The sequence below is a fragment of the Loa loa genome (assembly GCF_000183805.2).
Source record: "Loa loa unplaced genomic scaffold supercont3.108, whole genome shotgun sequence".
NCBI lineage: Eukaryota > Metazoa > Nematoda > Chromadorea > Rhabditida > Onchocercidae > Loa > Loa loa.
The window spans coordinates 153056-169150 of NW_018108288.1; the positions used below are offsets into that span (position 1 = coordinate 153056).

The 16095-nt window shown below is 33.6% G+C and overlaps 2 protein-coding genes across 2 annotated transcripts; both read left to right on the forward strand.

Moving 5' to 3' along the window:
* Positions 1-203: 203 nt before the first annotated feature.
* Positions 204-12989, forward strand: LOAG_02385 (hypothetical protein; the record flags this gene model as incomplete). Its single annotated transcript, XM_003137923.2, has 33 exons — positions 204-312; positions 669-902; positions 1191-1246; positions 1362-1460; positions 1658-1749; positions 2023-2222; positions 2454-2575; positions 2774-2952; positions 3208-3400; positions 3640-3792; positions 4028-4162; positions 4288-4413; positions 4642-4749; positions 5004-5119; positions 5405-5558; positions 5824-5900; positions 6173-6390; positions 6581-6684; positions 7252-7381; positions 7780-7982; positions 8273-8452; positions 8768-8878; positions 9393-9628; positions 9803-9959; positions 10108-10228; positions 10370-10469; positions 10709-10891; positions 11026-11200; positions 11494-11603; positions 11767-11857; positions 12145-12291; positions 12467-12574; positions 12757-12989. The coding sequence occupies 33 exons, from the start codon at positions 204-206 to the stop codon at positions 12805-12807; spliced, it is 4578 nt and encodes a 1525-aa protein (XP_003137971.1). The 3' UTR covers positions 12808-12989.
* A 2731-nt stretch (positions 12990-15720) lies between these two features.
* On the forward strand, positions 15721-15891 carry LOAG_02386 (hypothetical protein; the record flags this gene model as incomplete). Its single annotated transcript, XM_003137924.1, has 1 exon — positions 15721-15891. A coding segment is annotated over one exon (171 nt), but the record flags the coding sequence as incomplete, so codon positions are not given.
* Between the last annotated feature and the right edge of the window lie 204 nt (positions 15892-16095).

Sequence of the window (16095 nt, forward strand, 5' to 3'; positions counted from 1 at the left end):
GAGCGTGGAATGCGGTATTGGTCGATAGATTATGTTTGAAATTTATATGGGAAACATTTTGGATGAGAGAAGTATTTATAAGATTTTGAATGCTTTCGGGAATCAGCTGAAATACATTCGTGATGGAAATTCTTGAGTGCTTGCAATTTTTTCGATTCAATTTTTCCAATTTCAAAGAGCAATAATTAGAAAGTAGGTTGGCGATGTTTCGACGGAAGAAGGGTGGAAATGTATCGGTAACTGGAGAAGATTCGAATGGATCACCAATGGATAGCTCTGAGTCTGTTCCCGCGACGCCACCTCTCATAAATGGTTAGTTTATCACCATTCACACGCTAATCTCAAGCTATAAAACAGAACAATAGCTTGTGATAGTGAGTGAAATATTACTATCTTCATATGTTTTGTGGTAGATTTATCTGTATTTATCTATTTGCATATTATAGTTTATGAGCACCAAAAATACTTTCAATTAAATTAAAAGAATGGATTAAATCATTTTTCTGAATATCTAGCGCTCTGACTTGAACAATTACTTTTGGTTTAAATTTGGCTGAATCTAATTTGTTAATTGCAAAATTTATTTGGAATTTATTTGTTGTAACTGCAGATGGCTCTATCATTTCCCTAGTCATTTCATCTCTGTACAAATCCCAATTATATTTCAGCACCAGCTCGAGTATCAGCAACGGAGTATGATTCATTCGAAAATGATTATCCCTTAATCGATGAAAGGGAGTTTCGTCGAGCTCTTGATCGATGTTATACGCAATCGCAGAATGCGAACGTATGTAAATTAAATATCAGTAAAATACCAGCGCGAAATGAGTTCGAGAATTTGTTGGAAGAAGTGGGAGTTGAAATCTGCACAGTTGGCGATGATGAAATATCAATATATCTAAGTTAGACTTAATCTTCTTGGAAGTTTCGTTCTGAGGACTGCTTGAAGTTAACTCAACAAATGTGGCGTGTATTCGTGGCGTGTATTCCTGACTGTCATTAGATCATTAGATCATTAGATTTGGTTACTGGACAGTTGCTTTTTCCTTCTCGTGAATTTTCTCTTCTTTTCCCACATTTGATCACTATAACCATTAGCATTAGTAATTGCAGTGATGAATGTGGTCATGATAATAATTTGCAGTTAATAATTAATAATACTATATTTTAATATATTCTTTTTTTTACAGCAAATAGTTTTCATGATCTGATAAAGAAATTGGATGCATACTGCAAGGATGACAGTGTAAGAGAATTATTTTATAACTGATACATCTTTTACATATGGTTTTCTTTACTTTTTTTCCTTATGTTTATTGTTAACAATTTTTCGTTTACATTTATCTTATAAAACTTTGCAGAAAAGAGCAGGTTTTTTTGATCTTTTCGAGGAAGAAATTGTTGAAGAGGTCAAACTTAAAATGTATTTGTCGCCTTCCGCTACCGAAGCGGGATATGTGGTTAGTAACCTCTTCTCACTCAAATTTTCATACGTGCCGAGAAATTTTCATCACCGAAAGCTTTCGTTCCTATAAGACAACAGATGGACTTCCTAAAGGACGCTGACCAAGCGCTTATTATTAGTTCGTTTATAATTAACTTTTTCGCTAGTTATCGGTCATTGTGAACATTGGATTCTTTATGAAAACGCTTATAGGATACATTTATGCGGGCTCTGCTAATGTCAAAATCATCACAAACTGTCGCATTCGATTTGATACTACGAAAAATTGAGACTTATGCAAAAAGGTAAAATTGTGAAATTCATAAATACAACCTATTATGTTACATCATGTAGATCGTGTAGTTCTTTTTTTTTGTTTGAAGATGTTGGAGTACTAAAATAGTTTAAGGTTACTTCTGTTTAATAGAGAAAGTATCTCTGCTGATTGGACTTGTTAGTTGTAGTGCATTTCAAGAGTATTTCTGAGTTTTTATTGTCAAAATTTTCGCGTTTATTTCCTGCAGAAAAAATTTGTGGAATATTTGTTCTTTTCAATCAACTCAAGGTCAAAATTTTAGTGTTACTGGTGATTGCACGAAAAGTGACTGCCTTGCACTTGCTTGTATCGCACAGTTTCGTTATTTGGATACTATATATGACTGCGAACGCGTTTTCAATTCAGTTTTTGATTGTGATTTGGAGAGTTGGCATTGTGCACCACGTGACGCTTTGATACAAGTTCTACCGGAAATCCTACCAAGTCGCATCGTTCAGCAAGGTCTATTCTTTCAAGGATTTCATTTATTAAATTTCTGAGTTACAATCTCAGAATCAATAGGGCTTTCATCCGATGGGTGTTAATAATGATGAATAGGAGCTATAGTTTGAGTATCGTTGTGTTTTCTTCCTTAGTTACCTTCCTCATAATTTATAGTACTGTGGAGACAATTCATGCTTCTTGTAAAAGTCCATTTGTTTTTCACTTCATAAGAATGTCGTCCCTTTGCAGATGCTGCAAATAATCTACAACAAATGTTTCTGCGAAGAGTTCGCGACAATTTATTAGCCTTTCGAGTCACTATACTCCAGACACTTCTTTTACTTCGCACTGATGAACAGACAACAAATGAAGTAATTTCCGTTTCAAAATTAACTCTGATTAGATCGTCAGTTTATTCTTCCCATGTTTTCATTGTTTTTTTATTTGGGATATCTGTATTCACCTCTATGTTTTTCTTCGCTTCGACTGTATTTTGTAGTGAACTTTTGAACTTGGTTGGATATTCTAGGAGATGGCCTCTTAGAAAATAGGCTGTTATAAGTTTTTAGATTCGTGGAAACATGTTGCGAAATCTAATGGAATTAAACATGGAAGTTTTGCCGGAATTGGTAACATATTGTTTGGGCAGTATTCAAAGAAGTGAGAAATTTGCCTTCCGGAACATTCTCTGCAGTCTTCGAACACATCTGCAGATAGAAAACTTAAAAAGTACAGAAATGGGAACCAGGTATTACACTCTTATTCATCTATAAACTTTTACTCATCTGTAACTTTACTCCTCTATATGCATCTATAACCAGATTTTGAGATGACGTTTTGATAGTTGTTCTATTGGTTTCGGATATCTAAATGTTTTTTTTGTTGTTTTCCTTTTTTGAAAACTTTTTTTAAGTTTTATGCTTGTTTTCCGTTTAATATTTCCATTATTTTTCTATCTTCCGGAAAGTCTTTTGCAATCTTCGAGCACATGTGCAGATTTCAGTAAGAAAACAGTTGGCCAAGTGCTAACGGAAATTTTCGAAATAATATTAAAGAAGATGAAAACCAGTGATGGCTGTTACTGGAAAGATGCAATAGCTACGTTGACCACCGAAAAACAGGAGCAAAATGATGGGAGCGACGAAAGAAGTGATATTGCCGAACCTAAGGAGGATCTTGTTCCAGTTGCGAAAAAGGTTCATTTTTGAAAGATATACCTGAAATAAAAATTAAAGGCTGCATTTTGCAACCAGTTGCAGGTAAACATATTTTGCGTTCACTGTTTGTGTAAAATGATTAGTTCTAAATGAAGAGGCATGCCGATTCATGTTCGGTTGAGTAGCGTCGAGATATTTCTGTCTTGTATTTTATTACACTAGGACACTAACTTCTACAACTTATAGGGTTAAAACTTATCCTTTATGTGTCATTTTAGGTGCCGGTTCTTTTTGATGTTTTATTTTATTTTGCGTTGATGGATGTGAGTAACTGGAACCGTATAATCCATAGTATCTTCAAACAACAGATTTTATGCGGTCATCATTTTCAATTGGAGCAACTCATTACATTGGCTTTTGAATATACTGAGGTGCTTCCGTAGTTTTAATAGCTTTGATATATAATCGTTTTTCGTATTTAGCTCGGTGAAAACATGAATTGTGCGAGGAACTAGATGCGATTCAAATCATTTATGGCCCTGAGAAAGAAAAATTCATGAGATGTCTGTCGTTTAATAATTCATATTTGATTTTTTGTTTTTTAAAAGAATTCTTTTTAACATAAGAGATCCAAAAATTTTAGTCTTTAAGATTCAAGAATTTCAGTTTACTCAACACTTTTTCCGCCCAATCTGTAATTTTTTCGAAATTCTGATGTGGTCTCCGGCGCCAATTTATATGCATTTTGGAGCCCATGGATACAAAACTCTGTTTATAAAACTTCCATCAGCGCAATCAGCGGTATAATTTACTTTAATCTCTTTTTGATATGAATTTTGAATGCATAAAAAGTCGAGATTTTCAAAGCATTGAATATGTTTTGATGAAAAAGCAAGAAGTGCACATAAATTAAGCCCAATTTTCAGGTCTTCAATCATATTATTCAACATTTGAATGGAACAGAAGAAGAAATCACCACCACGCTTTCAATGTTGCAGGATATTGCAGAAAATCACAATGAAGAACTTGCAAAGTTCTCTCTTGTTCTTAGTGTAAGCGCCAAATTTCAGATTTGAACAGCCCAGGCTTTTTCAATTTCGAAATAATTTTGGAGTGGACCATAAACTCAGCTTTGTCAATTAATAATAGTTCCCGATGCGGGTGTACATGCGTCTCCCTATCGGAATAGCGACGACTACGCGACTAATTTATGCATTAAATCCAACTAAAACAATGTTTTTAATGTTAATTTTTTCCCTCTACGTTTACCTTCTTTTCAGAAAAAAATACCGTGTTTGATCAATTTTTCATTCGACAATGTATGTCGGTTTTTTAATATATTGCTTTCGGTGGAGCGAACCGCCGAACAGTCTCAAATTACAGAAAAAGTAGGTTTGGAGCTCCGTATTGGTGCATATCATTGGGATAACTAGTATATTCTGGATTTTTAGTTGTGAAACATTTCTCATCAACTTTTGTTAATGTAACATTCTATTCGGTAAACATCCTCTGCATTTCCAACTACATGATGAGTCAGTGGCTCCTCAATTTTTACTATATTTTGGTTTTTATCTTCACAAAATGAAATTCATATATTTGAAATGCATTCGGAACCGATTAATGGAAACGCGTTTTAATGCAGCATAAAGGATTGGATTTTGAAATTGAACAAATGATATCCTCGTCTTCGATAAAAGAAAAAGTATGGGGGGTTCTTGGTGTGTTGATGCAGCTGCAGCAGTATCTTATGAATAACAGGTATCTTTGTGTGATCTTTCTAACCAGTATTTGAGATGAATAGAAGGACTTTTTAGAAATTAGTCTGTTCTTGCCAAAAAAAGTCAAAGTTTTCGGAAAATCATAGTAGTTATTTAAACTGACATAGGGTGAAGAGCACAATTTCTTTGTATTTCAATATATCGCTTTCTTACGTGCGGCTTGCATAAGTTAGAAATAATGGTATCATGGAATGCGTATTTCTGCTCTGCTGTTGCAGTGCAAATTGTTCATTATTAATTTGAAACAGAAGTTACTGTCATATAGATTAAATGCCGAAGATCGTGAAAAGATGCTCAAGCAAAAGTTAACATTACTGGATGAACGAACAAAACATAGCGCCTATTTGCGCACTTGTTTCTATCAACATTTTGCAAGGATCCTGAATATGAGTACTGGAGTTGGACACAGCACTGTTTTGGTCAATAATTATATTTACATTGTAATTAAATAAACCTTCAAATTAGGCTATAACAACTGTGATTCGTCAAATTTGGTTATATGATTTACAAAGTCATAATACAGATTATTGCAATCTTTTCCAAGTCGTTAATTGTTTCTTTAATGCGAGCCAGACTACATTCTATTCAACTTAAAGTATACTTTTGTATGTCATAACAGCATCAAAGTTTTTTCTTTGTTCACAGTGATGGATTCTGCTCACAATAAAATCTCACTCATTTCAGGTTGTCTGGGCTGAAAGACTGTGTTTGGAATTCAGACGGAATTACTTAACACGATGTGAACGAAATTCTACACAGTGGTAATTGTTTTTAAAAGACGTAATGTAGATATGTTTCAATATTATTTCAAACATATGCGTGATTTGATATTAATTTGCTCTAATATATTACAGTTTTATATGTAAAAAGGAAATAAAAGTATCTTAGCCATTTGGATCGGGTTTATGTTACATTAAGGATCAAAAGTCAGTTCATCCAGACTTTGCAGTTCCAAACTGTGCTGTTCTAATTTGTAGACAAAATTTTATCTTTATAATCATGAGGCTGGGAAATTTACTAGAGCACATTTCAGCCGCTTGGAGGATGAACGCTATAGCAATTCATTACATAACGAATGGCTTTGTTTAAGCGAGTTGGTGAAACATTCCTCGAAAATACCCGATTCAGAAAGTGGGATTTTTGAACCAATTGCTCATTTCCAACTTCTTTTAGCGCTCACTAAGTTGAAGTATTTATGGGCCAACAAACAACACAATGATGGTTTTCTTGTGGAACTTCGCTTTATATTAGGTAAACAATACGTAACTTCAATCATTATTCCTTTAAAAGTTCTGTTAAGATGCAAAATACTTTAGATTGGCTTGAATAAATCTCTTCTAGATAAAGTTAGGCGTCAAAAGCAGATTTCCTTTTTCTTCCTTTTTTTCATAAGAAATATGTGAAATCATTACAAAAACGATAATTAAAGGTGATTTTGCAGAAGCGAATATTTCAATGGTTGAAGTCAACCTGGAAACGAAAGACAAACAGAGCAGAATTACAAATTGTGACATTTTCTTTTTCTGTATTCAGTGGATCCGTCTGGTTAGTTTTTTCTAATCTGTTGTGACAATGGATAAGTTGACCACAGCACGATTCAGTAAATGATCGCTCGATTCGATGATCCCAAGTTTGAATCAGCACGCAGTTTTGAGCCGAAATAACCCATGTAATGAGCGTCATGAAAAATCCGAACTAACAGCGCTCACTATTTCTGATTCCTCAACCATAGACAGAAAACAAAGTTATAATTTCTTTCATAATGATTAGATTCTTTGATTCCAACCAAAAAAGTCCCCTAATTAATAAAAAAAAAAATCTTAGCTGTCCCACGAATAGAAATGGTCACAAAGACAGTACTTAAACTAGGAGTATTGGTATCAAAACCAATTGTACACATGATTTTTGGTGTAGTACCCAAATTCAAATAGAAGCGAAAATCGTCTAATTTAATTTTTTCAAGTTGCTGTGCTGATCTTAAGCTCTGCATACGATAGACATTAGGGTTTTTGAGTCGAGGTTGCAGTGTTGCAGAGTTTGTTATTCTTGATTTTCAATCGACTTTTACTTCTACCATGCCATAAACTTTGCCAACTACAAAACAAATTTTAGATGCTAAATACGTTTACTGTAAGCAGCAATAGGATATGCGAGACGGATATAGAAGATATCCATGCTATATTACGCAAAAAATTTGCATTAATGATGGAGTGCCAGAAAAGCCTGAAGTACACCATTCAAAGTTAGTTAAATCGAGGTCTTTCGGAATAAAATCTTGGAATATGTTTCGAAATAAATTTTATTTTATCCAAAAACACACAAGCTGTCGCTTCACTTCCATAATGGAAGGGAAGTGATTGCTTGTGTGTTTTCGGATAAAAAGGTTAGGCATGAATAAGAATTTTGTGAAGCATCTCACGCAGCACAGTTGAATGAACAATGTTGTAAAGTGATATATACATCGAGGACATGTTATAATAGATTAGAAACTTTTCCCGGTCACGAACATAGTACAGCAGTTATAGAAATTGGAAAAATATTGCAGATTTTCTATTGGAATCTATCTTTTCTTTTTGTTGTTTGTCTCATTATTCTGTTTCAATTAATGTTGTCAACAGTTTGGTTTAAAAGTTATTCTAGAAATCGGAGAATATAGGATGCCACGTGTGTTGGGTTTTGAACAAACCGAATTAATAGTGTTTTACGATATTCCTAAAAAACCATCGTCCAAAAAACGGAAAAATACAGTCAGTGATGAAAGAGAAATTAATGAAAGTGAAAATGGAACAAAATATATGGATGACGAAGAGAACAAGTTAAATGAAACGGAGGATCAGGAAAACGTAAATTTAGGAAATCTTACCGTTACATTCATGCTGATAAATGACTCGGCATATCTTATCCAGACTTAAGAATCATAATTATAGAGCATTAAAAACTTATCAGTGCGGGATTTGACCTAGGCAATTCTTAGTATGGATTTCATTGATTCAGTGGATAGTGGCATGATCACTGCTTGCGGCAATGAGGGACAACGAGTGACGGATAATTTTCTAATTTTTTGGTCAGGAGTGTAAAAAGATTTTCTCAAAAAAAAAAAAAACTGAGCTGGTAATCTTGATGTATATTGTAGAGGAAAGGTTTACAAAGGGATGCCACTCAAACGGAGATTAACAAAGCTAAAATTGTCGAAATTGAACAACTCAGACGGACGATGACTAAAAATTTGGGCCGACAGAGGCTAGTTGCCGAGTCCCAGTTGTTATCTTTTTTCATGCCACTTAGTTTTGCTGCTGTCATTCATTTGATTGAAGTAAGTTCCAACTTGCTTTCCCAAGTTTTTTAATCTTTAATTAACGTTATATTCATTCGCTGGCTATGATCTAATCTAACAAATTTTGAAATGAAAGAAGAATAAACCTTCCTATTGCCGCACTGAATTTTGCCTTATTTTCTGCACACTTCTTCAGCAAAACTGTTCATATTGTGGATTAGATGTTATAGATTACTTATGACTTACGTGTTAAGCACCATTGCCCTTTTGAGACATGGAATTTAAAAATTGAGTGTATTTAGTCGTATTGGACGTAATCTTTTGCTCATTCATTCAGATAATATCGTATTTCAGCTGTTGCCAAAGAAGAGAAAACAAACAACGTTTTTACTAGAAGCTTTGGGCAAGCTGTTAGAAGAACTTTTACCTAAAAGGGACAAGAACAAAAAAATATCTTTCTTATTGGTACGTTTACGATAATAATACAGAAATATTAACAAGTATGATTTTTTTATCGTTGGTCTTTTTCTCATTGCTAAGATCATCGATAAGTTAAGTCTCTCGTCAAAAGCGTTACTTCAAATGTTTTTTTAAAACTTATTTAAATTGTTAATTTCTACGGTATAATTTCGAATTATTTATTTTCAATTTTTTTTTAGACAAGTTTTATTGGGTTTTAGTAGGTATCACTGTATAGCAAAATGTTTGTCCCAGGAGCTCATTTGCGACCAAATTAGCTGGTAGGTTGGTGTTATCTGCCAATTTTTGCAGTTACAATATAACTGCATAAACTTTAGCATCTTTGTTTTTAGAATTTAGTTCTACTTATATCTTGCTACTTCTTGCAAATATCGATCTGGTAATGTTTCTTCCTTATCTGCGACCCACAGATTTTTCCACTACACTCTTTCAAATTTGTTCAGTTCATTTTAAATTTGTTAAATTTTAACATAAGTCAATTTTGTGCTACATTGTTTAGGCAGCCCGAAAAACTACCACAAAAAAATTTTTGGAGAGTGGAAATCCAAAGATAATTTGGCATTCAGTTCAGTCCGTTATCTCAACCTTATTCGTTATTTTACATGGTGCAGTGGACTATTTCAAAAGTCTTCAAGATACATCCGTCGTCTTCGATGTTACCAAACGCTCCTATTACGTTGACATGAGCGCTCTCATGCATTCGTCACTGGTCGTTTTCTATAATATATTTTCATCGTAAGTTTTTTTACGTCAAATTTTGGTTTACTGTTTTACAACATTGGTAAGGCAGAGCCGTAAACTGATGTTTAACCTTTAATTCTTCATTTTTACTATTTATGAAATGATTTTTGGTATAACTCATGATAGATTGTTTGAATTGCTAGTTAGAAATGAGATGGTTATTTTCAGCCAAGACTTTATGAAAGTATCCAGAGATGATTCAGAAGAGGAAGGGCGATCTCATCATTTAAAAATCGAACGTCGAAAATCGGTTATGGAGAACTTGGAAAGAACGATGATTGATGTTGGAGTTGTTGAGGATACACGGGGGGTGGATGACATAGAGGTTTCTATTCATAATTTGGTTCCTTAATTAAAATAAATTACGAGACTTTTCGATCCTCCAATTAAATTGACCAGGAATTAAAATTAATTTGGAAGACGAGAGCAGCAGAGGTCCCATTTGTTTTACTACATCCGGACCTGTTTTTTAGGACATTGTTTCGAGCTACTTTATAAGTATTTCCGAGATCGTCCCTACACTGGATTGTGCTGTTTCTTTACTTCAGTTACTTTCCTGTGATTTCACTAACACACGACAGAAACCTAAAGTTGGTAAGTGTTGAAAATTAAATGGTACTTATAAAATGGCAGACTCCAGCTTCCAGTTGCCCATTTGAATTTCAACTTCTATAAGAAATTATGAAAAGACTGGAACTGTTTGAACAAAAGCTGTGCACTAATAGTAGTTTTTAGCAAAATCAGCACTTGCGTACTTGAAAAGAGAATGGTCTGATGTAGAAGAAAAACCAGTGAGAGGTGCATCACTTAATCAAGCGGTTGCAAACATTTTGAGGTCATCGAAATTTTCTTTTTAATTTATAATACTGCATACAAGGTAAATATGTAGTCTTTTTTATACCACTGTTTTTTCATCAAACGTCAGCTTCAGTTCGCGCAGTTAATATCACTGAACCGAACGACCAACTTAATATGAAAGGAATTAGTTATCTATATTATTTATTTACACGTACCTAACGTACTTAATTAGAAGCTGCTGAGAAATTTCTTTGGAACCAAAAATGAGTGTTATAGGATGTATCTTTCATTTCGGGAACAAAATGACCGGCTTTCTGCGATCCAGTGGATGTTAGCAAACAAAATATCTGAATTAGTCCCAGAAGACGAACGGCGACGAAGTAAGATTTCATCCCTGGAACCGTGTCGCGACAAGGATTTAAATGAGGATGAAGGATCTCTTTTTACCTGTTTTAGCAAGTACGCCGCCACATAAAACATTCCTGAGTAGAAGACTTCATATCCATTGAAAGTTCCAAGCAATAACTGAACAGCTGATAGCAAGTAAATGCATTACTTTTGTGAACTTACTGTATGTTTTTTCTTTGTTTCAGAGTTACTTTTGCTTCCATTTATAAAGTTTTATTCTGTTCACTGAATGAAACTATCAGGAATGTTTTGTCATTGCAAATGATTGAGAAGGGCAAATTACAGCAGGATGAATGCTTTGCATTTTGGAAGATTGCTGCTAGTAGTTTCTGTTTATTAACTCTGCTGATCCGTGTAAAGGTATCTTTCAAATTCTAAAGCTGAACGAAATATCTTCATGAGATTTTTTTAAGACCTTGATTAAATATCTAACCCGTTTGTGACACATGCTTCGAATACCAGGTAAGTTCATTGAAATGCTAATAAATTCCATACCAGCTTTTTTTGGCATACTTCTTTCTTCAATCTAAGTTTGGTATATCAATTTAGATGTTTAACGCCAGATCTTCAATTACTGCTTCTGCTGTAGGACAAATTCGCATTTTTCAAGCAAGCGAATTCGGCGTCTAGCTTATAACCATTAAATTATTTAGGAGCTGCGAAATGCTAGTGTGCTATTGACTGCTGCACGTGAAGGACGTTCATTCTTACAAAATTTTGTCGTTAAAAGTTCTTTCATGTATCTGCTGTCAGACGAATCGAGGTTTGATTATGATTTTAATTTTCAGTTAAATTGAGACATATGGTGTAACATTCTTTTTTGGAGCCATCACTCAGTTACGTGGCATAACTGTCTTTATGGAAATAAGCAAATTTGTAGCCATATGTATACCTTCAATAGTATGTCATACACGGGCAGTTTTAAGGTTTGCGAGATATGGTGCAGAAGCAAATGCGATTTTGAAGACGGTACAAATTGGTAATCGTTCATTACAGAATATGAGTGCTCATGCGAAGGTTGTTTCGCTTTTTCAACACATTGCTTTGCTATAATTAGCTTAAATGAAACATAGTTAACTGAATATATGTTGTCAATAACCAGTTGTGATAGGCAGTACCGTTTGGATATTAGTAAACTTTTGCCCGAATATAATTAATTACAGATGGATTTAATTAATGCACATTTTTAACAAGTTAGATCCGAACTTGGTTCTCCTTGCAGAATGTTTATTTTCTTAGTTCCTAAAATGATCGAAGCATCTCCACAATTCTTAATCTCTTCATATAATTAAATTCTTTTACAGAGCACCAAATGTAAGTCATTGTTAAAATTGCTACCTCAGCTAAGGGCCACGTCGGAGCAGTTTATTAGAGCAGTTCATCAGCTGATGATTGGTGTTGACTGCGACAGTGCATTTCAAATTGGATTGTTGAAGAGCAGGAATTTAGATGTGTATTTTTGATCCCTTTTTCCAGTCTTAAATAGCAGTTTTTGTTAGACACTCCTTAAAGAATTAAACAGTTTGAAAATCGTCATTCTTGAAAATCTGCTGAAAAAATACTTTTAATTCCCTTTTCAAAGTTAAGTTCTGATTTGCCTCGTAGTTAATATAATAAGATTTTGAGGGTGATGAACTAAAAGAAGTAGAAGTGGAAGAAGGTTCCGCCGCTGACGATTCACAAGAGAGACTAATAACTGATGAAAACGGAAACGGTGATGTAGAGCTTATAGAGGTCCATTTCTCAGTTGGTGTATTTAATGGAGAACTAGATATCCATTTGATTATTAATTTTTCCTAAAATTCTTAGTTTTGAATATTTTCTTTTTATTTTTAAAGCGTTTTTCAGTGTTTCCATTTGAAAAACAAAGTTGGATTGTTAAATTTCGACATGAACTGAAAAGGGCTATTTTTCAGGAACAAAACGATGTAGACATGGATCTAGATGACGACAGTTCTGTTTTCTAGATTTCTTTTAACGGATATACCAGGCTGTTTTGTTTTTGTGTATATTGAATGAATTTTCATGTTTTACTGTTACCACTGTTCTTTGATGAATTATTATATATCCCTTGTGAATGGAATGAATAGTCTGCACAACAATCTTTAAAACTTCACAAATGAAGGAAATAATTCTTTTTAAAATAAACGACAAAAGAAATCCTATTTGCTTTGTAAAACATGAATTGATCTGCAAAAAAAAGCTTAGCTATTCCTTCAAAATTACTATGTTTTCACTACTTTTTTTTATTGCGAAATAATTTATCCGAATATCATCGAAATGAATCAAATATTAGAAATGGAGAAGGATTAGAAATAATCATCAGAGAGCAATTAAAAAAATGAAAGTGAAATAAATGATTTCAGAAATGGTTTTCCGCTGTACATTGGTGTTTTCATTGTTTTGCTTTGTTCTGAAATGGAATCCGTGAAAGTGAAAATTTTTAAAGCCAAACGCTTTGGTGAGTACTGCGGACTGATGCAGAGATTCGAGCATTTTTTTTTCTGGTTTAACTTACTGTAAATCCATTTCTTCCGGTTGACTTTTTTGGTTCATGATAGCAAAAAACGGAAGATTTTTTTTTGAAAGTGTTGTGCATAGCGAATCACTAGAAGTTGCAAGATTTTCTTGCAAAATTGTACTAGCTTGCATTGAATGAATTCTTTTTATTCCAACGTTCCTGTAACTTCCCATACATGTTTGGTATTTTCATTTTTACCTAAATTATCGTGTCTTTTGAGGTTACCAAACTGTAGAATATTCTGAACTATACCACTTTCTTCAAAAGATCTCCTCCATTTGTGTTTTTCTTTTGCAACCTTTCTGTCAAGTAAAAAACAACCTAGCGACATTGTATATACAGAAGCGCTAATTGAGAGATTGTATTGGTTTGTTTACATTGTTTACTGTAGTGTTACTCATTTTTTATGATCAATTATGAAATAAAGGAAAAGAAGTATGTTGTTTACATAATCGATAAGCGATCTGTGACACTTATGACACTTGAGCCATTTTAGATCCGATCGTCTACTTGTATTAGAATATCATTGCAATCATCTGTGTTAAGGTGAACTGCCATATTATTATTGTAATTAGTCCACTCAAAATATCGTCCATGTTGGGTACGACATTTAAGAGATTTCGATTGATAGGGATAGGATCATTAGAATAGCCAGGTTCTTTTAGATAACGTCAAAAAATGTTATTGAAATTGATAGGTAGGGAATTAGTGAAAGGAGTCTAAAATAAAATGATGGATTGATTTCGAATTGTTAAGTGTTGCGAAAACTTTTTGTTATTACTGTATGGACTTCGAGTTCTTGGAGAATTAGGAATTTTGGTTCATTTATTTTCATAAACTTCTGAGACATTGACACTTCTAAAGTTTATCCTCAAGTCAAAGATCAGGGATATCATTCTTTTTATCAAAATCGCATCGAATTTTTAGTAATAAAAAGGATCGATTAGTACATATATTTCATGCAAGCTTACCAAACGCAAAAAGATTGGCTAAATTTTTTCGTTTAATTAGAGGAGCAGCTGAATTATCACAATTCGCTGTACTCATTTAATTTCATAAACGATGCGACAGAAACGCTTAATAATTTCGTATCGGAAAAATCTTCAAACTGTCACTTTTAATGTAGTAAAATCTTTAAACTATAAGTTTTAATGTAGTCACAAATTTGTAATCAATCAGCTTCACTCTTCTTATTGTTATCAATATTATTAATCAATTGCATGTTTTCATGCCTTACAAAGAATTTATAAATGTTTGTGAAACAAACTGACATTATGCATCGAAAAGAAAAAAAATCTAAAAATTTTTCAAGGAAGGAACTTTATGTGCTTTAACCATTTTCATAGAACATTAATGCTGCTTAGGATATCTCCTGATTCTCTTATTCCTTTTTTTCCTACCAAAAGCATCAGGAAAGTTTTACAGAAGGGTCTCATTTCTTTGTCTTTATTTAATTTAAGCTTTACTTAATGATATCTAAAGCAAATTCAACCCATACCGAACATATTAAGTAAAAAAAGTCTCACATCAGAATTATTCAGAGCATTTTGCACATGTTTTATAGCAACAAGTAATACTAATTCAATTGAAATCTGAGAGATGTTAACATTAAGTAGATAGTAAAATTTTTGGGTGGGTAAAATTGTGATTCTATTTATTGCAGGTAGTCATAAATATCGTATTCCTAAAAGCGTCATTTTTCCTGGTATGTCAATAAACGAAACGGATGGCTGAGTCTTTCCGAGTGGAATCCTTTTTGGAAGAGTAGAAAAAGAAAAAACGAAAACAAACCAAAAACCATTCTTCATCTCTTTGAGATGAACGGTACATCTCACAATTCATATTTAACTTGTCAAATTAACTCTTTAATTTGTAGCCCCAGTTGTTCAAAACCTTGGTTCTTTTTCCGTCGGAAAGCTACCGCAGTATCATTCCGCTTATACTTTCATTGCGCAAAATGTTTATAAAAATGGAGCTAGTGAGTTTGTGTTCACGCATTTGGGTGATTGCACAGTTATTTATCAAATGACCAACAAATCTGTCAGATTAATTAATTTTCAGAAGTGATATGGTATGCTAATCGCCAAACTATCCCAATCAGTGACTCGCAAAGTGTCATTTAATCCTTCCACAACATTTGCTGTAAATGTCGTTCCATGTTAATTAAATTTGGAATACTCCTTCAATCTATGGCAAAAATTATCCGGAAAAAAAAAAAACACCATACAGTAGGGTAAAAACACGATAGGATAAACGGTAACACATCCCGGATAGCAAACATAGCAGAAATTGATCCATTTTCCTTTCTCCGCAAAAATTTCCATTAAGACCACTGAGTAAACAGAAGTCAAACGATATGATGTCAATAAAGGAAGGATCGGTGATGATAATTTTATTTTTATTCGATGTGATAGTGCTAATTCTCCTGGAAGGAATCACTGATATGGAATCCGAGAAACCAAAATACCCTGGCCATGAGGTTTTATTAGGAGGATGGTCAGAACGCAATTCAGAAGAGAATGAAATACAGGTTATTCCTCTCTGTTTTTCCCGCCTTATTCTTCTACAAAACGTTAATAGCTTCAGCATGGAAAATTCCAGAAAATATTCATTATGGAAAATTCCAGTGGAAAATTCCGGAAAGTAATCACCATGGTAAATTCCAGAAAATATCCACCATGGTAAATTCCAGAAAATATCCACCATGGTAAATTCCAGAAAATATCCACCATGG